Source organism: Camelus ferus, chromosome 4 (assembly GCF_009834535.1).
Source record: "Camelus ferus isolate YT-003-E chromosome 4, BCGSAC_Cfer_1.0, whole genome shotgun sequence".
In the NCBI taxonomy this organism is placed as follows: Eukaryota; Metazoa; Chordata; class Mammalia; order Artiodactyla; family Camelidae; genus Camelus; species Camelus ferus.
The window spans coordinates 74763485-74785529 of record NC_045699.1 but is presented as its reverse complement, the minus strand read 5'-3'; the positions used below and the strand labels follow the sequence as shown (position 1 = coordinate 74785529).

The 22045-nt window shown below is 62.5% G+C and overlaps 3 protein-coding genes across 7 annotated transcripts; 1 reads left to right on the top strand and 2 right to left on the bottom strand.

Annotated features, from left to right (window-relative positions):
* Positions 1-1777: 1777 nt before the first annotated feature.
* Positions 1778-5790, bottom strand: LCN12 (lipocalin 12). The gene is made up of 6 exons (XM_032479146.1): positions 5677-5790; positions 5151-5287; positions 3609-3688; positions 3413-3529; positions 3181-3282; positions 1778-2432 (listed from the first exon to the last, which is right to left on the bottom strand). The coding sequence occupies exons 1-6, from the start codon at positions 5788-5790 to the stop codon at positions 2404-2406; spliced, it is 579 nt and encodes a 192-aa protein (XP_032335037.1). The 3' UTR covers positions 1778-2403.
* A 4270-nt stretch (positions 5791-10060) lies between these two features.
* On the bottom strand, positions 10061-12095 carry C8G (complement C8 gamma chain). Of its 3 annotated transcripts, none has more exons than XR_004319599.1 (8): positions 11752-12095; positions 11417-11589; positions 11205-11341; positions 10957-11027; positions 10771-10878; positions 10446-10579; positions 10325-10363; positions 10061-10238 (listed from the first exon to the last, which is right to left on the bottom strand). XR_004319599.1 is itself a non-coding variant. In XM_032478946.1 (8 exons), exons 1-8 carry the CDS (start codon positions 11867-11869, stop codon positions 10225-10227), a joined length of 708 nt encoding a protein of 235 aa, XP_032334837.1. In that variant the 5' UTR covers positions 11870-12095; the 3' UTR covers positions 10061-10224. The 3 variants fall into 3 exon arrangements, 2 of the variants coding, with proteins under 2 accessions (XP_032334837.1, XP_032334836.1); XM_032478946.1 differs by having other exon boundaries at positions 10446-10547; positions 11205-11287; XM_032478945.1 differs by having other exon boundaries at positions 10446-10547; positions 11752-12063.
* A 157-nt stretch (positions 12096-12252) lies between these two features.
* Positions 12253-16503, top strand: FBXW5 (F-box and WD repeat domain containing 5). Of its 3 annotated transcripts, none has more exons than XM_032478942.1 (9): positions 12253-12385; positions 13397-13612; positions 13767-13924; positions 14080-14254; positions 14406-14554; positions 14644-15061; positions 15230-15377; positions 15445-15657; positions 15732-16503. In XM_032478942.1, the coding sequence occupies exons 2-9, from the start codon at positions 13420-13422 to the stop codon at positions 15973-15975; spliced, it is 1698 nt and encodes a 565-aa protein (XP_032334833.1). In that variant the 5' UTR covers positions 12253-12385; positions 13397-13419; the 3' UTR covers positions 15976-16503. The 3 variants fall into 3 exon arrangements, with proteins under 3 accessions (XP_032334833.1, XP_032334834.1, XP_032334835.1); XM_032478943.1 differs by lacking the exon at positions 12253-12385 and adding an exon at positions 12464-12851; XM_032478944.1 differs by lacking the exons at positions 12253-12385; positions 13767-13924 and having other exon boundaries at positions 13482-13612.
* The last annotated feature ends 5542 nt before the right edge of the window (positions 16504-22045 follow it).

The following is a 22045-nucleotide window of genomic DNA, read 5'->3' as shown; positions in this document are numbered from 1 at the left end:
GTTGCAGGTCTTCTGGCCTCTAAAGGTTCAGGTGCTGGTGAGTCTGTGTCCAGAGCTGGCTGGACCCACCTGTGTCTTTGGCCCCAGGCCCCCGCCATTTTGACTTTCCAGGGTTTCTGCTCATGGAAAAGGCGGAAGGTAGGGTTTCAGGTGATGCTGACCCAGCCTGGGGACAGGCTGGTAACCACACCACCCAGAGCATGAGGGGGACCGTCCGGCCAGGCTCAGAGAGAGGCTGCAGTGGGATGGGCCGAGGTGGGTGTCCCGGGCAGCAGGCCAGCAGGACAGCTGTGACAGCCCTCAGGCCAGCAGGGGTGGGGGCGGGGGCGGCTATACTGACCCTGCAGGGCTACGCCTTGACTTTGGCCAAAGTCGGGGCCATCTGGACCTGCTGGGCTGGGGGCCACCAATCACCCCACACCCTCTCTGGGAAAGGCCCTGCTCTTGGAGGACAGGGCCAGGCAGGAGGGCAGGGGGTCAGGGACATTCTACAGGGTCCCCAGGGCTACCTGTCAGGGAAGGGTGGGGACCCGTCCCCTCTGCCCACAGGCCTGAGTCTTTGAGTCAGGCACTGTACTTCCAACTTTTAAAGGAGGCACCTCTGTCCTCCTATGGTGACACACATGGCAGCTGAAGCCCCTTGAAATGGGTCTGTGGTTCCTCCCTCCCTCTGCTGGGGGGGAACCAGCAGCCCTGTGACCCAGGTGTCTCACTCTGCTTGTGCCTGTGTCTAGGGAGCCGGCCACCACCCGAGGGTGCAGCCCCAGGTTCAAGAGGAGACGGCTCCCGCCTGCACACAGGGAGCCGCACCGTGGAGCTGAGTCCGTGCTTCCTGCTGGGCTGAGCATGAACCACAGACCCGGCACTCTGGGGAGGCCAGGGGTCCAGTGACCCTGCCAAGCGGTCAGCATTCCTGAACCTGTTTCCCCATCTGTGGAGGGAGCTGAAGACCCTCTCCTGCAGGTCTGTGCAGGGTTAAGGGGGAGAATGTGGCCTGTGAGGTCCCACTCACGTGGTTGGGGCAGGGAGGGGCCCGTCCTCTTCTCTGCTTGGTCCTGCATCCAGACCCCACCCCAAGCTGCTGTCCCCTGCCTGGCCCAGGCCCTGGGCTGGTGAGGGCTCGGACCTGACTCTCAGGATGAGCTCTGCCCACAGGCATACCATGGGTCAGGGAGGGAAGGACCAAGGAGCGAGCGAGGCGGGAGCGAGACCATGGCCTTGGAGACCCCTGGGCTACAACCCAGCTGCCGGCCCCCGCAGCAGAGTGGCCAATCCCTGGCTCGTGCAGGCAGGAAGGACCCCTAACCACACGCTCCTTAGGTCAAGACACCTTCACCCCTACCTCCACCCTTCCGTCCCCCTACAGCCACCCGTCCATTCTACCATGCATCCCCTGCAGTTATCCACGGGTTGGTGTCCACAGCCTCCTCTGTGACAGGCGCCACTCGGAGCATGAGACAGGGCGACGGCCACGCAACCCGTGCCTCGGCAGCCTGTGCCCTGGGGGCTCGGACACGCTAGCTCGTGGCCTGAAGGCGGCAGGGGCCGCGCCTGGCGCCCCTCGGGTCTGTCGCTGGGGTGATTCTGTTGGGGCCGGCGGGGCCAGCTTCCCGTTCCAGGATCTGCCTGGTTTCTGGCCCAACCTGCCCAGGCGACGTGCCTGTGGAACCAGGCTCCACCGCCAAGGGGACACGGGGAGGTCTGTCTTCTGAGGGGTTTTAAACAGCCCCTGCCCCGGACACCTCTGGAGGGTAGATTCCTGGAGGTGAAGGTCAGGCACCAAGCAGGGGTCTCCCTGGAGGCCCTCTGCCCTCTGGTGAGGCCATTTCCACGGGGGCTCTGGGTGCTCCCTGCTCCTCCCTGGGGTCTGGGAGGCTCAGGAGGGGAGGGCAGGTAGGCTGCAGTCCGTGCGTGCTTGGACGCAGTGTCCCGGCTTGTAGCTCTCTGCTCCTGAAGCGCCCTTACAGCCGGGGGGGGGGGTCAGACGTGGGCCACTTGTCCCCACATCCCCACTGGCAGGAAGCCCCTCCCCCCTCCCCAGGCTGGGGCACCTGCGTGGGGTCCTCCCTGTGTGCCGGGGCCCCAGGGTCTGCGGAGTCACCCAGCAGGGGGTCGGGGAGGGTGAGGGGTTGCTCTGGGCACGACCTGGTGCAGCTCCGCACAACATGCAGAGACACCCGCTCGCATGTGCAGCCCCAGCGGGTGTGAGGCCGGCACTGGCGGGCTGGGGACGGGCGTGGGTGCCCAGAGGCAGTCCTGGCCCCTGGAGCCGAGGGTCCCCACCTGCGCCGCTCGCCCACCCCACGAGTACTGTTGTTCATACTCCTGGATCCCAACCCGGCGTGTTTATTTCACACGGGACAGTGAGGCAGCACCTGGCTGGGGGAGGAAGCACCTCATCCTTCAACAGGCATCTGGGTGGAGTGACCAGTCTGCGGGGAGAGACAGAGCCTCAGGACGGAGGGGTGGGGTTGGAGGGAGAGAGGGGGCGGAGCCAGAAGGGAGACTGAGACACACACACACACACACACACACACACACACACACGAAGAGGAGGAGGGGCAGGAGGGAGGGAGGAAGGAAGCCTGCAGTCCCGTCAGGGGAAGGGGAAGGGGAAGGGTGGGGCTGAGGGACATGCACCCCAGGGCGCTGTCCTGCCCCCAGCCTGGGCTCCTCAGGAAGCGCCCCACCACCACCTCGGGTCCCCAGACTCACTGCAGACCTGGGCACCATGGGTGTGCAGTGTGCATGCTTGGGAGCCTGTGTGCGCCGGAGTGCCTCTCTCCCTGTGCACACGCGTGTGTGCGTGGCATATGCTTGTGTGTAGGCTCTGCACGTCTCTGTGTGTGCATCTGTACGTGTTTTGTGCACATGCCTGTCAGTGGATGTGCCTGTTCTTGTGCACGTGCAAAGGGCCAGAGGCAAGAAACACAGTGGGAAATGCTCCTGGAGTGAGGAGGGGGTGGCCTAGGTTGGGGCCTGGGTGGTGGGGGGAAGACCAAGGAGTCATGTAGCCTAGTTCGGGCTCAGGCTGAACACTTGGGGGTGCTGGGACCCCACATGTGACCTCGAGTGCAGGTTGTGGCCCCCCCACCACAGGGCCACCGCAGGGCTTCGGGGGCCCAAGGGCAGACGCCCACTTTCAGTCCAGGCCCCCAGCGCACCCCGGGAGCCGGCTACCTGTCAAGTCCGGGAAGACAATGTTGTTATCCGAGAGGCCCTGCGCTCTGACCAGGCAGACGAATTTGTCTAGCACCTCAGTCTGTATGGCCCACATCCTGCCTGGGGCCCAAGGAACAAGGCGTGGCCTTCAGCCACTAGGGTGGGTAGTGAGTGGCGGGTGGCCCCTGCCCTGAGGTGCCCCCCTCCTTCACCCCCCTTCTCCACCATGGCTGCAGGGCGAGGGGCTCACACAGCAGGTAGATCCTGAGGATCCCCTGGTCACCGGACTGTCTCCTGGAGAGCACTAGGGCAAACGTGGTGTAGTCGGTGTCGTACACCTGGACCTCCTCTGGGTCTCCCCCGGGCACTGGGGGCGTCAGGGCCACAGAGTCAGGGTCCTCCCACCAGCACCCCCAGGCTGTCCTCCCCTCTGCCCGCCGCCTCACCTCCGCTGTTGTCCACTGAGAACTTCCCAGGCTGGGTCCCCGAAATCAGTACATAAGACCAGGTCACACAGCGACGGCCCCTGTCGGGGTGGGGGAGAGGCAGAGGAGGAAGGTTCCAGAGCCTGGCTGGGCCACCAGCGTCGTCCCCTTTCACAGGGGCTGCCCAGGCCGGCTCACCAGGGGAGCCCCTGGTCTTGAGCCCTGAGCAGGGCCTGGCCGGCTGGGGACTTTGCCTCTCCCTGGAGGGGTGTCTCCGCCCTGGTCTGTCAGGTGTCTGGACCGCCCCCTCCTGGAAGAGTTGGGGGCGAGCTCTCCCCTGTGCAGCCTCAGTCCAGCCCCCCCACCCTGTGGACCACTCCCTAGCCTGGAGCAGGACCTGAAGTGTGCTCGGAGGAGAAGCAGACTTCTGGGCGGCAAGGGGCCCTGAAGGAGAGCTGGGGGCCAGCACCCCAGCCAGCAGCCCTGGGCTTCGGGCAGGGTGGGGGGAGCGAGAGGGCGGAGCTGGGCCTGGCCTCCCTCCCTCCCTCTCCTCAGTCCCCAGTGAAGGGCCAGGTGAATGCACTTGCCTGAGAAGCAACTGGGCCACGCCGCCTGGCCTGCCGGTGGGGGAGCACTGGGGCTGCCCACAAGGCTTCCGAGGCTGCTTCTGCCCCGGGTCCCTCTCTCCCCACCTAATCAGCCTCCGAGACGCCCAGGCGGGGGTCCGCCGCGGCTGAGCCCACACGAGGCTCTGAGGGCCGGCGGCGGGCCAGCGCAGGGGCTGGGTGCTGTCCCTCAGAGGCTGCACTGAGTCCCATTCTTGGCCTCAGGAGCTGCCCCTGGCGGACAGACCGCCTTGCTTAGGCTTACGGTTTCATGCTACTTGGAACCAAACAGCCCTAAGCAAAGGGGTCTCTGGCAAGTGAGCAAGCAAGGCCACGGAGCCTGCAGGAGGGGCTGCCAGGGGAGGGGCCCTCGCAGCATCAGCTCCCCCCAGGAGGGCTGCACCGCCCTCCAGGGGCTCCCAGAGTTGCCCATCAAGGCTCCCCACTTCCCCTCAACGGGGCATCCCAGCCAGACCACCAGAGCGCCTGTCACCCCAGATGGTCCTGGAGCAGCACACGGCTCAAGAAGAGCCAATCAGATACCACCAGCCGGCCGGCTTGGATGTTCCCTCTTTTCTGGAATTGGGACCCTGAGAAGGACAGCAGGGTCAGCCACTGTCTTACCCCTGTGAGGTGAGAACCTGCTCGAACAGAAATCTAGGGCAGGCCAAGCTAAGAGAAGGAGAAAGAGGGGGTGATGGGGCCTGGATCACAGCGTTGAGCTCCTGGATCCAGCTGTACCTGAAATCCATTAGCCCGCGGGCTCTTCCGAGTCTGTAATCTAGTAAGTGCCTGCCCTTGTTTGTGTACACCCCCAGAGCTGGACTGGGTCATTAGCAGCCCATGCTGGAAGTCACATTAGGAGGAAGGCCTGGGGAGAATGTGGCCCAGACCCAGGGTGGGCCCGAGTCACAGAGCCATTGGCTTCTAGGGGCACAGGCCCAGCGCCCTCACTCACCGGATCATGGCGTACGACACTTCAAGGCGGCTGTCTTCACGCAGCTCGAACGTTGCTGTGAAAGGGCTCAGCAGGGACCTGTCCACAGTCCTGTGGGTGCTGCCTGCCAGGCCGAGAACGAACCACAGCCCCTGGAACTGCAGGAGGCTGGGGGTGGTGGAGCCCAGGAGCCCCCAGGGCCCCTCCCCAGGCAACGGCTCCGGCTGGGCCCACCCCGCTCCCGTGGGCAGGACGCCTTGGGTCTGGCAGGGGGTGGTGATCCTGGCCCATGGCTGGCTGCTCTGAGCCTCAGGTTCCCATGTGTGCAGAGGGACTGAGATGTCCCCACCTCACAGGGACTGGCAGGGATTACAGAGGGAGTGGCGGGCCCTGGAAGGTCTCTCTAGGGTCCCCTTCTGTTGGAGGTCAGGGTAGGGGTGCCGAGAGCAGGACTGGCTAGGCTGGACTCCCCTGGCGGGCATGGTCCTCCTCTCTCCCTGCACTTGGACCCCGGCCAGCTGCACCCCCCTCCCGACCAGCTCCTGACCTGAGCTGCTTGGAAGCTCTGCAGGACTGAGCTGCTGAGTGCCTGGTCCGCGGTCAGGCCCCTCAGGTCTCTCAGCAGGGCCAGCAGCACCCACAGGGCACACCAGGGCCCCATCCCAGCCAGGACAGAGGCAAGAGAAGTGGCCGCCGGTGCTGCTGGCTCAGACTCATCTCTTTATGTGCCTGCCTGGCAGGCACCCCCCACCGGAGGCGGGCCCCCTTCACCCTCTGCCTCAGGGCAGGCAGGAGAGGTGGGCGCAGAGGGCCTGGGACTGGGCTAGGCAGGGGCGGGGCCCACCTCAGATCCAGCCCATCAAAGCTGGGGGCCTCTGGGTCTCAGCCTGGGGAGGGGGTCCAGCAGCCCCCAGGGAGGTCCCTGAGCCTTGCACTCTGATTTCTGAGACCCCCCACCAGCTCTGCACCCCACTGGCCCCCTTCCTGGGGGTCTGAGGCTGGCAGCGCCTCCCCCACCCAGCCCTACCCCCGCTGCACCCCTGCCACTGTGCATGCAGAACAGGATGCTCCTGGCGCAACAGGAAGCACGACCTATCCCAGTCCCCAGGGGTCAGGGCCGCGGCGTTCGTGCTATGGGAACACAGTGCAGAGCCTGGACCTGCCAGCCCCCACGCTGTTCTGCACACCTCCAAAACCAAGTTGGGGGAAGAGCTGGGTCAGGGGTTCCGCAGTCATGCCAGGGGGAGGGCAAGGGCCAGGGAAGCCCAGCCTAGAGGGGGTGGGCACCCACACGCTGGTCCTAGGGGCTGGAGGGCAGTCGGGGAGGAGGGGGGCATGCTCTGGGCATGTGGCCCGCCCCAGCCACCCCGGAGGAAAGAGCACAGCCTGCCCTCCCTCGGGCCGCCGGGCGTGTGCGTGGGCCCCACAACAGCGGGAAGGGCCTGCACCTGACCAGGGAGTGTGTCCTCGGCCACCTCCCCCCGCCCTGGGCCTGGGGCGGCTTGGGGGGCTCGTCCAGCCTGGGTGGGGGTCTGGGGAGCCAATCCCCATTCCTTGAACTCCCTGGGGGAGAAGCTGCAAACATCTGGGTGGTTTTCCATGACCTTCCAAAAAGACCCCTTAGTCTCGGGCAGAAGCTGGGGCAGCAGCTCCCTCCCAGACCTCCGAGTGCCTGGCCTCCACCTCCCCGCTGCAGGCACCAACCCCACCCCAGCGATCCCCGCCTGACCCTAAACCTTTCCAAGGACCCACCGAAACCAGCCCTCTGTGCCGGGACACCCGGGCTGGGGTGCACCAGCCTGGCTGGAGGCTGCTGCCTTCCCGACACTGCCTTGTCCACAGGGTGCTCTGGGGAAGTTTGGAGCTCAGAGTGTCAGCATGGGACAGCGGCCCCTCCCCAAGTACCCCCACCCTGCCAGGGCCCCGTGACGACCTGGCCTTCCCTGGTCAGCACAGGCCTTGGCACAAAGTGCATGCAGCAGTGGAGGCCAGGGACGCCCTATGTTGGACATCAGGTGCCCTAGGCCTGGGCTCCCCACCCCGGCCCCCTGCTCCCTCCCCTGCTCCACCAGCCCCAGTGCTTCCACCCTGGTGTGGGCCCAGCAGAGTAGGACCTTCCATAGATTTTTAAAGGCATGTTTTCTTCTAAAGTATTAAAAACCACCTATTATAATTAAAAGGCAAAAATCAATTAGTACATTTTTCCATAAAAACGACTCACCTAGAGCTACAACTGTTTCACCTAGTTTTTGAAAACTCATCTAGGGCTCATTAAACGTTTATGTGCAAATAAAACACATCATGATGGTAGCACTCCGTACCCGCCGCCCCCCACCCGGGTAAGGAGCCGACTGGGAGGCCTGGGAGGGCAGGCGGGGCTGCTCTGTGGCCACTCGGCCCTGCTGGACAGACCCTGCTTCCCCAGAGGCCCCGAGAGTGGGGATCTGACGAGCCTCGCCCGCGGCCTGAAACCACCCACACCGCAGAACAGAGGCCTCGTTTCTGCCCAGGAGGCACGGGGCCAGGCGTGCGGGGGGCTCTCTGGGGCACCGTCAGCTCTCAGCCCGGCCCGTGAGACGCAAGTGCCCTGTGGCCTCCAGCTCTGCTCTGTGGGGTCCCTGCCTTCCCTGCTTCCCAGAGCCCAACCTCTCTGCCCTTCTGGGAGTCCAGTGCTGAGGGACACTGGGTGGGCACAGCCCAGTAGGGTGTCAGGAGCGGTCCCTACTCACTGTGGGCTCCTTCCAGTCTGGACTGGGTCAGTGGATGAGGAGGGCAGGTGGGCAGGCAGGGGGGACCAGGGGCCTCTGACCCTGGTCTCCAGGGACCAGGCAGTGGTCCCCTCTGCTCTGTTATCATCACCTGGGGTGGCCTGGTCCTCCCCCTAGCCCAGGGGGGAAGCTGCTGGAGGGGACAAAATGGGGGCTGGGGTGGGGGTCCAGCCCTGGTGCCCCCTCAGCCTCACCAGAGGTCAGAGTGGCAAGGCCTGGACTTCAGGCCCCCAGGGAAGAGAACTGCCCATCCGTATGCCCAGGACCTGGCGTGCAGTGGGGCACTTCAGGAACACTCATCAGATGGACGCTGAGCTAGGGTCCCCAGACGGGGTGGCCTGGGGCCATTTCCCAGACCGAGCTTTGGCCCAGCCAGTTACCAGCTCCCTGACCCTCCAGCCCTATTCTGGCCCCAGCCTGGGGGCCGCCATTTGCCCTCCCCCTCCCCCAAGTTCTCTGGAGGGAGGCTGGCGTGGGGAGGGGTGTGCACACAGTGCTCCTGCAAGCAGTGTGCCAGGCACGGTCACCCGCAGTGCCCCAGGGGACACTGCTGGTTGGCCAACTGGCGGCCACCATGTGGGCCTGATTCTCGGTTCAGGCCTGGGCGGGCAGGGGCGGGGGAGGCTGGCGGGGGAGAGAAAGCCAGCCTCCCCCTGGGAACGGTGGTGGGGTCCTTGGACCTGTCAGGGCACAGGCCCAGCAGGCTCCCGAGGGATTGGAGGACCTCGGACGCCCTCAGCTGCTCAACCCGGGGAGGTGCGTCTGGACGGGCTCTCACCAGTAGGGGACAGGATGCCAGAGCACTTCCCTCCCCACAGTCTCCGGCAGCTGTCCCTGCCTGTGGGAGCCCCTGGGGGGACTCTGGAGAGAGGGGTACAGTTGGCCCCCAGAGTGATCTGTTCTGTGCTCCCGCCCCTGGGCCGCTGACTCTCAGCCTTCAGGTGTTTGCAGTGGTAGATCTGACCCTCTGGCCTTTTCTCTACCCTAGGGGGACCCTTGGCCAGGGACAGGCAAATTGGCTGGGACCTTGGTGTGTGGAAGGGCCACCCAGTCTGCCTGGGGGAGTGTCCCTGTCCCCAAGCCCACACCTCCTCTTGACAGTCTGGAGTCACTTGGAGGGACCCCTCCAGGCCGCCTTTGGCAGGTGAGGACCCCTTCCCTCATTTCCAGCCCCTGCCTGCCTCTCCCTGGGCCTTGGAGCTCCGTCATTCCAGAAAAGTCTCTACAGATCAGAGATCATCTTGTGGTCCCTCCTGGCTGATGACCTAGGACAGATGCTGGCTGTGGGCTCCTGAGGGGCACTCAGTCTGTTCAGGGGTCCCTCCCCTGTGCACCCAGAGCCCCTGTGCTCACCCCAATCGTGGCAGGTGAGATAGGCAGGCCTGCTTCCTCAGGTTGGGGTACAGACCCCCCACCTCTCTTTGTGGCCTGCCTGCCCTCATGATCTCCCCTAGGGGCACCCGGCTGCCCAATGCCAGGAATGGACTCAGCGCGGGGCAGGGGTCAGTCCTGCTCCCAGGCCAGTCCCATGCTGTCTGGCCCCGCCAGCCCCTGGGGCGGCTGTGAGGGGCAGCTCAGCCTCCCACCCTCCTGCCAGCTCGCCCCAGACCCAGGCACCGAGTCCAGGAACTGGGAGGGGGGTCTCCCTGCCTGCCCCCTTGAAATCGCCTGCCCCTCCCTAGCGGCCCATCCTGCCTCAGGCCACAGGGCTCCTGCCTCCCAGGAGGGAGGAGCTCAGGGGTCAGTAGGAGGCCAGAAGGACCTCTGTGGGGGGCCACACATCCTTCCAGAAAAGGCCAGAGTGTCTGGACAGGGGTGCACTCAGGTCTGGGCCAGCTCAGGGCAGCCCAGAGAGGCCAGCAGGGCAGGGGTGTTCAGAGTCAGGGAGCAGAGAAGGGCAGGGGCGGCCATAGTGAGGGGCCGACGGAGGAGGGGACACCAGGGTTGGGGGGGCAGGGTCGATGGAAGAGGGGACACCGGGGCCCAGCAGGGCAGGGCACCAGACACTCTAGGCTCTACCCTGCCTACCTCCCTGGAGGGCTCCTGTCCAGGAGAATGAGCCGCTGCCCCTCCTGGGCCACCGGGGAAGCAGCCCCACGTGTCCAGGAGATGACTGGGTGAGCAGCGGCCCTGGCGGGGTCCAGCACAGTAAGAAGTCAGGGCCCAAGGCTAATGGTGTTTAATGAAGGCAGCGCCCTGAGCTCCTGGCAGGGGTGAGGGGCAGCTTTGGGGGCAGATGGGAGAGTCCCCCGCTCAGAGAGGGGGGCAGTGGGTGCCCCCACCTCCAGAATCTTGGCTCTCTCTCGGGGCGTGGCTGCTGCCCGGCCTCACCTCCTCACTTCTGCAGCAGAGATGAGACTCAGCTAGTGAGGGAGCCGCAGGGTGCCCGCCCCTCACCTCGCCACCCAGCCGGCGCTGCCCACTCACCATCCAGGGTGTGGAACTGGTCAGCAGCCTCACAGAAACCTGGGGGCCGGGGCAGGGGTCAGAAGTGGCAGAGGCGAGACACGAGGGGGCAAGGCAGACCACCAGGGGCCGGGACACTCACCGTACTTGGGGAAGAACAGGATGTGGTCCTCGGTCAGGTTGGCCCCCTGGACCCGCTGCTCAAACATGCTCAGGACTGAATCCCTTACGGGGAGCGAGCGGGCTGCGGAACACAGGGCTCCTGGCACCTGCTGGCTGGTGGGGGCAGGGCCCTCTGGGCGCTGGGCTGTGTGCCTGGGGCTGTGACCCCCGCCCCTCCCGGTCCCCTCTCTGTCCCCATCTCAGGCAGGGGAAGTCGGAGGAGGGGCCGTGTGTCCAGCTGGGCTTGCCCAGCTCCACCTGGGTGGCCCTGGGTGTGTGCAGGCCCGGTTCCTGCGTGGACGTACCATACAGCTTCACCGACAGCTGCCGTGCCCGCTCCAGGTACAGGATGGCGAAGGACCCGTAGTCCGTCTCCCCGACGACCACGTCCACCGCCCCTCGGGCCCCTCGGGCTAGGCGGAGCTGGGTCAGCCACGTCAGCCCCTTCCCCAGCCCCGCACCCTCATCCCCGGCTGGTCTTGCCTCCTCACCTTGGAGCAGAAAGCGACCTGGGAGCCCTGTGTCTCCGTAGAGCTGACGCACCTGCCAGCAAATCCCATCCCTGGGAGAGGTGGGGGTTGGGAGGAGGCACGGCAGGCTTGGGGTCCCCAAACTGGGCAGGACCTCTTGGGACACTGGTCCAGACCACAACGGGGGCAGGGCTAAGGGCTGGGGTGGGGCAAGGGACTGAGACGGGAGTCGGGGGCTGGGTGGGGTCAGGGTCCGTGCCGGGACTCACAGCTTTCGGAAGGTGCTGACGGCCATGGCTGCACCCTGAGGAGCCACGTGCAGTGTGGTGGCCTCAGCCCGGTGGCCCTGCTCCTGCAGAAAACGACACGAGGAGGCCACGGCCACAAGGAGCCACGTCCCTGCAAACTGGAGGACAGGCCATGAGAGCAGGTGGGGATGGGGGCTGCAAAGCTCCGACCCCCCACCTCCTCCCAACTCTACCTGCTGAGCATTGAAGTTGGCCTTGGGCTGAATGGTGCTGATGGAGGAGGGGGGCCTAGGGGGTCTCTGAGCCCTCTGGCCCAGGGAGCTGGTGGCCAGGAGCAGAGTCAAGAGGGTTGCAGTCCTGGCAGCCAGCATGGCGACGGCAGCAACAGTGACAGGATTGGGGGAGGCTCAGGGCAGAATGGTCAAGTCCCAGGTCAGAGTCCACTGTCTGGTGCCACCCACCAGCCCAGCCCAGGAAGTCTATGACTGTCCTTCCCCCTCCCCAAACCCGTGCCCTGGGCCAGGGTCCCCCCCCACCCCACCCCGCCTCCTCATGAACTCAGCCTCACCCTTGATCCAGCACCTCCCGGCAGGGCCCTGACGCCACGTCCTGTGTACAAAGTCCGAGCTGTCCTCTGGCTCTGCTTCCACAAGTCCCACCTGACTTCCACTGTGGCTGGAGCTCATCCCTTTGCACGGTTATTTCCCCTCAACTGCAAACAGCCCCTTGAGGTAGGAACTGGTCTTATCCTCATAGCGAAGAACCCGAGTTCTTCAAGCCATTTGCTCAGAGCGCAACACTGGGAACTGCCCGAGCCGGGTCTTGAGCCGCGTCTGACCCTAACCCTAACCCTAACCGAGCTCATGAGCCTCGCCCGTAAGCCCCGCCCACGGGCCCGGGCGCCGGCCGCCGCCTCTCCCGGCCGCCAGGGGCGCTGTTCCGGATGAGACCGAGCACGCACAGGCGCACTAAGAAGCGCCGCCTGGGTCGCGGCGCCTGAAGCGCAGGCGCAGTAACAGCTGACTCGGGCTGCCGGGCTCGGCCCTCCGCAGCGATCGATGCCCCGGGGCTCGTGGCGTTGGCCTGGCGGCCTCCATCATAGAGACGCGGCGGCCGGAGCGGCGACCGGGGGCGGAAGCGGGTCTGCGGGCCGAGCCCGGGCGCCGGGGCGGGGGCAGCGGAGCGGGGCGGAGGCGGCCGCGGTGAGTGGGCCTGGCCTGGGGAGCGTCGTCACGGGCTGTGTTCGGACCCCGGCACCCCGGCCCCGGGAAGCGTCGTCACCCGGCCCCATCCCCGGCCCGGCCGGCCCAGCCCCTCGGCCTTCGACCCCAGCCGCGCCCTCGACTAATGAATGAGTCGCAGAGGCAGTCGGCGCCGGGACAGGGGGAGCTGAGCCGAGGCCCCGCCCCCGGCAGCCCCTCGGAAGGAGGGTGGGAGGGGGCGCTGGGCGGTCCCGCTCCAGCCCCGCCCCCAGCTCTCCTGGCTGTGGCTGCGCTGGCCCCCTGCCTGCCTGGCCGGGATCCCCTAGGCCACAGGGCCGACCAGGACCGGCTGGTGTCCCTGGTGGCTTCTAGGGCGGGCGGGCTGGCCCTCGTCCTGCCAGCCCCAAGTCTCTTCTCGGAAGGACCTCTGTCCCATGCTGACAGCTCCGAAGCCTGGGACAGCAAGGTCAGAGTGACAGGGTGCGCGGGGGGTCACTGACCCTTCGTTTCTTGACCTCGGAGCGGTCACCAGCCCTGGCTGCCAGATGTCTCCCTAGGACCCTGTTGGGGGAGGTCAGAGGGCCTCACTCAGAGAGCCTGTCCCCCTGGGGGAAGGGTCTTTTGGGGTGAGGGTGGGTCTGGGGTCCCCAGTGTTCTGCCGCATGCTCCATCTCAGGCCAGAGGAGGTCTGGGAGTTCTGAGAGGTGTCTGCTGCCTATTCCAGGGAATCACTGGGCCTTGCAGGGGTGCTCAGGAGTGTGGGGTCTGAGGAGCACGGCTGTCCAGGGGGCCTTGGTGAAGCTCTTGGATCCTTGGCCAGACGGGTAGTGCCAGCTGGTCCGCCGCACATGCTCAGTCCAGTGGAATTCCCAGCAGGGCAGTTGGTGGGGTGGGAGGAGCCCCCCTGGGAGGCCTCAGCTCACCTCTGGCCCCTGCATCTTTCTGTGGGTCTAGAGGCCAGTGTCCTCTCTGGTCTGACTGGTGGCTAAGGGGACCGTGCATGCGTTTCAGGACCGCCTGGGCAGAATGTCACGATGGACGAGGGGGGCACGCCCCTGCTCCCCGACAGCCTCGTTTACCAGATCTTCCTGAGCTTGGGCCCAGCTGACGTGCTGGCCGCTGGTCTGGTGTGCCGCCAATGGCAGGCCGTGTCCCGGGACGAGTTCTTGTGGAGGGAGCAGTTCTACCGCTACTACCAGGTGGCCCGCGACGTGCCCCGACACCCAGGTCAGCACTTGCACTCGGCCCCGAAGCCCATTGGTCCTCACGCTGGTCTGGGATAGCCAGACCGGGCTTCCAAGCCAGGGCCTGGTAGGGAGGCTGAGGGGCAGGGCTGGCCCCCTCTCTGTCAAGGCATCAGGGTGACCCCCCCCCCCAACAGCGGCCACGTCCTGGTACGAGGAGTTCCGGCGGCTCTACGACACGGTGCCGTGCGTGGAGGTGCAGACTCTCAGGGAGCACACTGACCAGGTCCTGCACCTCAGCTTCTCCCACTCGGGCTACCAATTCGCTTCCTGCTCCAAGGACTGTACTGTGAAGGTGAGGGCAGCCCGACCCGGTGGGGAGAGAGGCCAGGCCAGGGGTGACAGCCAGGGACAAGAAGCCCCCGCCCGATGGCGGTTTCTGGGCACCGGCTTGGCTGAGCCGGCCAGGAGAGGGGCCCAGGTGCCCCCTGACTCGGCCCCTCCACGCAGATCTGGAACAACGACCTGACGATCTCGCTGCTGCACAGCGCAGACATGAGGCCCTACAACTGGAGCTACACCCAGTTCTCCCAGTTCAACCAGGACGACTCGCTGCTGCTGGCATCGGGGGTGTTCCTAGGGCCCCACAACTCCTCCTCTGGCGAGATCGCAGTCATCAGCCTAGGTGAGAGGGGGCCTGGGGCGGGGTGGCCCTCCGGGAAGGCCCCGCCCCTCCCGGTCCCACCCTCTCCCGTCTCTGCTCCTCCCACCCCGGCCACGCCCTGGTCCCACCCCTCCGCGCAGACAACCCTGCCGCATCTAGCTGCTCCCGCCAGACACCTTCGCCCTGCTGTCTCGCGTGCGCAACAAGCCCTACGACGTGTTCGGCTGTTGGCTCACCGACACCAGCTTGATCTCGGGCAACCTACACCGCATTGGGGACATCACGTCCTGCTCGGTGCTCTGGCTCAACAACGCCTTCCAGGTGCGCATGGGCGGGCCCTTCGGTCGCGACAGCCCCCACCCACCCATCCCCTACCTAGCCCATTCCCACCCCTGCGCTCCCCACTCCAGGACGTGGAGTCTGAGAACGTGAACGTGGTGAAGCGGCTCTTCAAGATCCAGAACCTCAATGCCAGCACCATCCGCACCGTCATGGTGGCCGACTGCAGCCGCTTCGACAGCCCTGACCTCCTGCTGGACGCCGGCGCCCCTGACAATGCCCCGGGCCGCGTCTTCGACCTGGGCAGTGACGGTGAAGAGGAGGAGGCCAGCCCAGGCCCAGCCGGCGCCAAGGGCTTGCGGCGCCTCCTGGACGGCCTCCTGGAGGGCCGGGCACAGCCCCAGCTGTCGGAGCGCATGCTGGAGACTAAGGTGGCAGAGCTGCTGGCCCAGGGCCGCACCAAGCCCCCTGAGCCCAGCACAGCCGACGCCAGAAACAAACTTCTCATCTTCACCACTGGCTGCCTCACCTACTCGCCGCACCAGATCGGTGAGGGGCCCCGGGGTGAGGCTGCCCTGGGCAGGGGTGCTGGCAGTTTATGGGCAGAGGCCCAGCCCTGGTTCAGCTTCCTGGGTCCGGGGCCCACAGGGCAGGCAGTGCCCCCAGGCACCCAGGTTCTGCCTGGGCTGAGGGCCGCCTTCCCCGGCTGTCCTGCAGGCATCAAGCAGATCCTGCCGCACCAGATGACCACGGCGGGACCTGTGCTGGGTGAGGGGCGGGGCTCCGACGCCTTCTTCGATGCGCTGGACCACGTCATTGACGTGCACGGACACATCATCGGCATGGGCCTGTCCCCCGACAACAGGTGGGCCCCCAGCAGAGTCCCGGGCGGGGTGTCCAGGGGTGCGTACTGAGCGGCGTGCCCCTCGCAGGTACCTGTATGTGAACAGCCGTGCCTGGCCCAGCGGCTCGGTGGTGGCTGACCCCATGCAGCCGCCGCCCATTGCGGAGGAGATCGACCTGCTGGTGTTCGACCTCAAGACCATGCGGGAGGTGAAGCGGGCCTTGCGTGCCCACCGCGCCTACACACCCAACGACGAGTGCTTCTTCATCTTCCTGGACGTCAGCAGGGACTTCGTGGCCAGGTCCGGGCGGGGCGGGGCGGGGGAGGGGTGGGCCTCGGGGTGCCTGGCGGGGCTCATCCCAGGCTGTCCTGCAGTGGGGCGGAGGACCGGCACGGCTACATCTGGGACCGCCACTACAACATCTGCCTGGCCAAGCTGCGGCACCAGGATGTGGTCAACTCGGTGGTCTTCAGCCCCCAGGAGCAGGAGCTCCTGCTGACAGCCAGCGACGATGCCACCATCAAGGCCTGGCGCTCACCGCGCGCTGTGCGTGTCCATCAGGCCCGGCGCCCCCGCCCACGCCCCTTCTTCTCCTGGTTTGCCAGCCAGCGGCGCTGAGGGGCACTGGGACCCACCGAGGACACGACAGAGGCCCGTGGCCCTTTGCCGGGCTCTGGGCTGCTGCCCCAACCACACTGGGGGGCAGAGAAACTTGCAGCAGTAATGCCTTAGGAAGGGGGGTTTAGCAGGGCCGCAGGGAGGGGACGGCCCGGCCCCCGCCACGCTCGCACATGCATACCCTCTCCCACCGCTGTGATGCTCGTGCTGGGCAGCCAGGCTGTCTCCTGGCTGGCTTGGGGCGCACAAGACACTGGGGGCCTCTGCCCTTCACCCACTCCCTTCCCCTGGGCCTGGGCCCGGGCCCGGGACGGTCAGTATGACATGTTCCAGTATGACATGCCCAGCCGCCCCGCAGGGCCCTGGTGGTGTTTGCTGGGCCAAATGTGGCCCAGGCGGCCCAGGTTCCCTCCTCTGGGAACTGTCCAGCAAGCAGGGTCGAGGTGCAGGGCAGGCTACAGTGGGCCCAGGGGACATGCATGTCACTGGTCACGTATTCAGGGTCTGAATAAACAGTTGGCAACAGCACATGGCCGTCCAGTCTCTGTGCAGGGAGGGCCCGTGGGCTCTCATCCTGCCTGCTAGACAGGAGGCGGGATGCCCGAGGCCGCGCTGGAGCTGTCCTGACTCGAGTGTGTTCCCAGCTGCTGCTCCCACCGCCTCTGAGGAGAAGAGGACCCGAGTGCAGAGGCCCCTGAGCACGTCCGCCACACCGTGCACACCCTGCCAGCAGGGGGACACAAAGGGACACTCAACCTGGCAAGTCTAGGCAACAAGCAGCGGGCCGGGAGGGGCCAGGTGGGGGAAGCAGGAGGGGCTGTGTCCACCCGGTGAGGACAGGAGGGCAAAGTGCCCAGAGAAGCTGGCCACCAGCACAGGCCACACACCGAGGCTGGAGCCCCAGGCCCCTGGGTTTGTCTTAGAACCAGCAGATAGGTGAGAACAGGGAAAGGGGGAAGCTGGGGGCGCAACAGCAGTGGAGCTGGAGCACTCTGCCCAGGACACGCCTGGAACCATGGACAGGAGCCAGCAAGCCCCCAGGTGCAACCGTGCTCCGGAGGAGCTGCAAGGTAGCACGATTTCTGGAAGAGACTTAAGATGTGTCTGTAAAGCCAACGAGGAAACCTACAGAAGTCTCTAAAACAAAATCAGGGGAACAGGAATCAAGAACACGTAGAAATTGAAAAATTAAAAAGGAACCAACGGAGAACATGTAGAGTGATCAAAATTAGCTGCATGCACGGGGAGAGGGCTGGCCCAGACCTGCCTCATGTGACAACGGGGAAGCAGAAGGGAGGAAGAAGCAGATACGTTGTCGGAAACGGGCAGGAGGAAGGAGGGGGAGCAGGCAGATGTGTGGACGCGGGCCTGAGTGTGTGAAGACAGACCCCAGAACGCGTGTGCTGAGGTCTGACCGAGGAGGGGAACCACACGCTCAGTGCGGATGTGAGCCTGCTTCCCAACATGGAGACCGAGAAGCCTCAGAGCTCTGAGCGGGGGCTCGGGGTGCAGGTGAGGTGGAGCAGACACGGGGCTCCGTGCCTCCCATGGTGTAGCCAAAGGGCAGAGGCGAAGGGCGCTGCAGCAGGTGGGTCAGGAGTGGCAGCAGAGGCGGCACCTCCTGCAGGCACTCACCCCGGTACCTGGGCTGAGCCCAATGCAGCCGTCAGCATGGAAGTGAGCACCCGGGAGCAGCCTCGTGAAGCTGAGCGAGTGAGGAAGGGCCCCAGCTTTGTTCTGCCCCGTTCTTTAGTGCCAGCTGATCCCCTGGGGCTGCGGGGACGCACAGGAGCCTTGCTTGCTGTGCGGGACTGCTGTGAGTCCAAGAGCCCCTGTCCCTTTGCTCTCGGCTCTCCTGCTGCATGGACCCAGGTGTGACCGGACCAAGGACGGGCGCAACACAGAGGAGGGTAGCAAGAGCCAGGCCTCGGGCTGAGGCCCAGACGCAATGCCGGCACCTAGACCAGAGGCAGCAGCCTGGGGAACAGCCCACAAAGTGGTCATGAGCACCCAGGATTCCCCTCGGGCTGCAGGTCAGACCCCAGGCTCTGAGAGCCTCTGCAGAGCAGCATCTGAGTCCCAGCCTGGGAACTGGGCCATGCACATGCAGGGCACAGCTCTGGGGCCTGGGCTGACACTCGGTCCGGCCCACAGATGGCAGTGAACGTGGGCCTGAGCCTAACCAGACCCAGGGCCTGTGAAGCAAAGGCATCAATCTTCTCCACAGGATTTCAACCAGACCCAGATCTGATGAAGTCACACTCAGAGCTGCAGAATATACCCCACAGGTACTTAACTAGCACGCAAAGAACTGAAAAGTCCAGCTCCAGAGAAAGGACGCTGAGCAGGTGCCGAGGGCCGCCAGGTTGTCTGAGACTCTGGTAGCCATTACACACTGCTGGGACAGGCAATCACACACACTTTGCAATGGATTTTAAGATGTAAACATCTCAGCAAAGAAACAAAAATTAAAATAACCAAAACTTAAAACTCACTAATTGACTCAGTAGCAGAATGGAGACCTCAGAGGAGTCAGTGAACTTGACTAAAGATGGAACAACTGAAATTCTCCAACCAGTACCAAGAGAAAAACGGATATCTAAAGAAAAAATCAGTGCCGCGAGGACCTGTGGGACAAAAGTAAAGTTCTAACGTTTGTGTCACTGGAGCTGGAGAGGAGGAAGAGCTTTGAAGAAATAATGGCTGAAAACTTCTCCAAATACAGTGAAAGACATAAACCTACAGGTTTAAGAAGCCAAGCAAACCTAACACAGGACAAACCCAAAGACACCCACACCCAGACACGTCGCGCCAAACTGCTGAACACTGAGACGAAGAGTCACGAAGCAGTGAGAAATCACACCTAGGCCCCAAGGGAGCAGCGGCGTGGGCGACCGCAGGCTTCTCATCAGCAGCCATGGAGGCCACAGGAAGCAGCACAAGATGTTTTAAACGCCGGGGAACAGGACAGGCTGTCAGCCCAGAATTCTGTGTTCAGTGAAAACCACCTGCTTTAGTAGAACTGCCAGTGCAGGCTCTTCTGACAGGAAGGAAATGGTGTCAGGAGAAAACGCTGAACGTCGCCATGAGGGAACCGCGGCACAGACGGTTAATGGACTCCGTCCTTTGGATGTGTCTGCGGCTGAGGGGAAGTCGGCTACGACATCGTCTGGTGACGCTGACAGCACGCACAGCGACATGGGGGGGCAAGAAGGGGTCCAGGGGTGGAAGGTCTCTACGTCCCAGTTAAGAGAAGAATACTCGTTCCAAGTCAACTGTCAAAAACGGAGTATGCTATGACCCTTAGGACAACCACCAAAACTGCAGAGTCAGAGGCACAACAGATAGACTAAAATTGAATACTAAAAAACATTCAAATAATTCTACAACATTATAGGCAGGAAATGGAGGAACAAAACCAGAGACGGAACCAACAGAAAACAAACACAAAATGGTAAAATTACATCCAGCATATCAATAGTTCTGTTATTGTCAAAGTAAAGCAAAACAAAACAAAACAACCCGTGCAGTCCAACCATGCCATCGGAAACTGACTCCAATGTAACACAGGTTGGTTAAGAGTAAAGGGTGGGGAACCTTACGCCACAAAAGCACCAGTAAGAACCAGCAGGACTGGCCATGTTGATGTCAAAGCACATTTCAGGAAGTTTCTCCCTGTGCAAAGAGGGGCACCACGCGATGGCACAAGGGCACCCTCCCCAGGAAGAGAGAACCAGCCTCATTGTCTGTGCGCCTCGCTACAGGGCCTCAATCACACGAAGCGGACAGCGGCAGAACCGAGAGGAGGAATGAGACACGTCCACGGTGCAGGCGGAGACTAAGCGCTCCTCTCTCAGCGGGAGATGAACCCAGCAGACGAACAGGCCTCAGGATGCACAGGAACTGACACCCTCCGTGTTGGTGTCCACGGCTGCCGCAACGAAGCACCACTGACTGGGAGCTGAACACAGCAGGATTTCTCGTTTCATAGTTTGGAGGCCGGAAGTCCAAGGTGAGGGTGCTGGCAGGGCCACACTTTCCAGGGCGAGACCCTTCCTTGTCTCTCCCCAGACTCTGGTGGTTTGCTGGCAATCTTTGGTGCTCCTTGACTTGTCTCCACAGGGCCGTCCCCTCCCCGAGTCTCCTCACATCATCTTCCCTCAGGGCATGTCTGTGTCTACACTTCCCCTTTTTAGGACACCCCCTAATGACCTCATTTTAACTTGATGACCTCTGTAAGGACCCTGTTTCCAAATTAAACTCATGGTCTGAGTAACTGTGAGGTAGGACTTCAACATATCCTTTTAGGGTGGGGGGCATACGGTTCAACCCACAACAGTTACCAACCAGCTGAATATAACTGGCGCGTTCACAGTCCGCTTGGCAACAGAATACACGTTCTTTTCAAGTTCACGTGGGACATCCGCCACAGCCTGTGTCACAAAACAAGCCTCAGCAAACATGTCAACACTTCCAGACTCCTTTTATTTAAGACCAGCATAACCCCCACACCAAAGCCAGGCAAAGGCTACAAAAAAGAAATATAGACAAATACCCCTCACAGACAGAGCTGTGACGTGCTCCACAAGATGCTACTAAACCAAATCAGCAATGTGCAAAATGAACAGCACACCACACCCAAGCGGGGTCTACCCCAGGAATGCAAGGCTGGTTCAATATTTGGAGCTCGATCAGTGCAGCCAGCTTATCAACAGCAGAAACAGCATAGGAGAAAAGCCACTTGGACATGTCACCTGATGCAGTAAACGCAGGTGGGAGAGCATCTGGTCATGATAAAAACTCAGCAAACAAGGAGTAGAAGGAACTTACTCAACCTGATAAATGCCACTGACAAAAAATCTATAGGTAGCATTGTACTCAGTGGTGGAAGAGGATGCCTTCCCCAAGCCCGCGAACAAGGCGGGACCTCGGTCTCACCTGTTCAGGCTGGGAGGAGGGGTGAGCCAGAGGGAAAAGGCAGATGAGAGGAATGAAAGGCACAGGGACTGGGAAAAAGGAAATGAAACTGCCCCTTCACAGATAATCAGATTGTTGATGCATAAAATGCCCCCAAATCTATACACATAAATCCAACCACCTTCCAGAAACAGTGCGTTTTCAACCATGCAGGATATAAAGACAGCACACAAAAGTCAATTGTGTTTCTAAACAATAGGAACACATGATTGGAAGCCAAAATTTAAAAAACAACCCCACTTGACAGTAGCTCGAAAAAGAAATGCTTCGGTCTAAACCTAACGAAACACGTGTAGGACACGTGTGTCGAGTCCTACAAAGTGATGATTTACAAAAGAATCCAGAGATCTAAATGGAGACCAATTATGTTCTGGGATTGGAAGACTCAACATTGTGTCAATTTTCCCTAAATTCATCTACAGAGTCAATGCAGTTCCAACCAAAATCCTAGCAAGTTTTCTTTTTACATAGATTCTGATAAGATGATTCTAAAATTTATACCTATTGGCAAAGAAACAAAAACAGCTGAAACAATTCTGAAAGGCAAGAATAAAGTTGGAGGAATCACACCAATTGAGTTGATCCTGTAACACATACTCCTCAAGACAGAGTGGTGCTGGAAAAGGAACAGGTGCACAGATTAATGGAATGACAGACCACACAAATGCGGTGACTTAGCATTTCTGTACAGATGTACAGAAACAAGGCAAGAGGAAAGAGAGGCTACAATGGAAGGTGTGGTCCTACAACAGGTACTCATCCACATGCAAGAAATGTGAACCCAGACTTAAACCTCGCACCTTACACAAGAACCAACTCAAAATGTGGCATAGATCGAAGCATAAATGTAAAACAGTGCACACTTCTGTGAGACACCCTGGAAACCCGTCGTAATCTGGTGTTAGGCAAAGAACTCTCAGACATGACACTAAAAGCATAATCTGTGTTAGAAAAAGTTGGTAAAACAGGACTTCATAAAAAAAAGACTTAAAAATGAGTAAAAGACACAGACATTTCACCAAAGATGTTCACCATCATTAGACATCAAGGAAACGCAGATCAGAACCAGTGCAAATAAAACCCAGACGGCAGC

Excerpts from the sequence above, each read along its gene's own strand:
- LCN12 (XM_032479146.1), bottom strand. The coding sequence starts at position 5,790 with ATGGGGCCCTGGTGTGCCCTGTGGGTGCTGCTGGCCCTGCTGAGAGAC. Across the intron at positions 5,288-5,676 it reads AGAGCTTCCAAGCAGCTCAG|TTCCAGGGGCTGTGGTTCGT; the intron begins GTCAGGAGCTGG and ends AGCCTCCTGCAG. Across the intron at positions 3,689-5,150 it reads GTGTCGTACGCCATGATCCG|GGGCCGTCGCTGTGTGACCT; the intron begins GTGAGTGAGGGC and ends CCACCCCGACAG.
- C8G (XM_032478945.1), bottom strand. The coding sequence starts at position 11,869 with ATGAGCTCCAGCCACAGTGGAAGTCAGGTGGGACTTGTGGAAGCAGAG. Across the intron at positions 11,342-11,416 it reads CCAACTTCAATGCTCAGCAG|TTTGCAGGGACGTGGCTCCT; the intron begins GTAGAGTTGGGA and ends CCTGTCCTCCAG. Across the intron at positions 10,364-10,445 it reads CCTGTTCTTCCCCAAGTACG|GTTTCTGTGAGGCTGCTGAC; the intron begins GTGAGTGTCCCG and ends CCCGGCCCCCAG.
- FBXW5 (XM_032478942.1), top strand. The coding sequence starts at position 13,420 with ATGGACGAGGGGGGCACGCCCCTGCTCCCCGACAGCCTCGTTTACCAG. Across the intron at positions 13,925-14,079 it reads CCAAGGACTGTACTGTGAAG|ATCTGGAACAACGACCTGAC; the intron begins GTGAGGGCAGCC and ends CCCTCCACGCAG. Across the intron at positions 15,062-15,229 it reads CTACTCGCCGCACCAGATCG|GCATCAAGCAGATCCTGCCG; the intron begins GTGAGGGGCCCC and ends GCTGTCCTGCAG.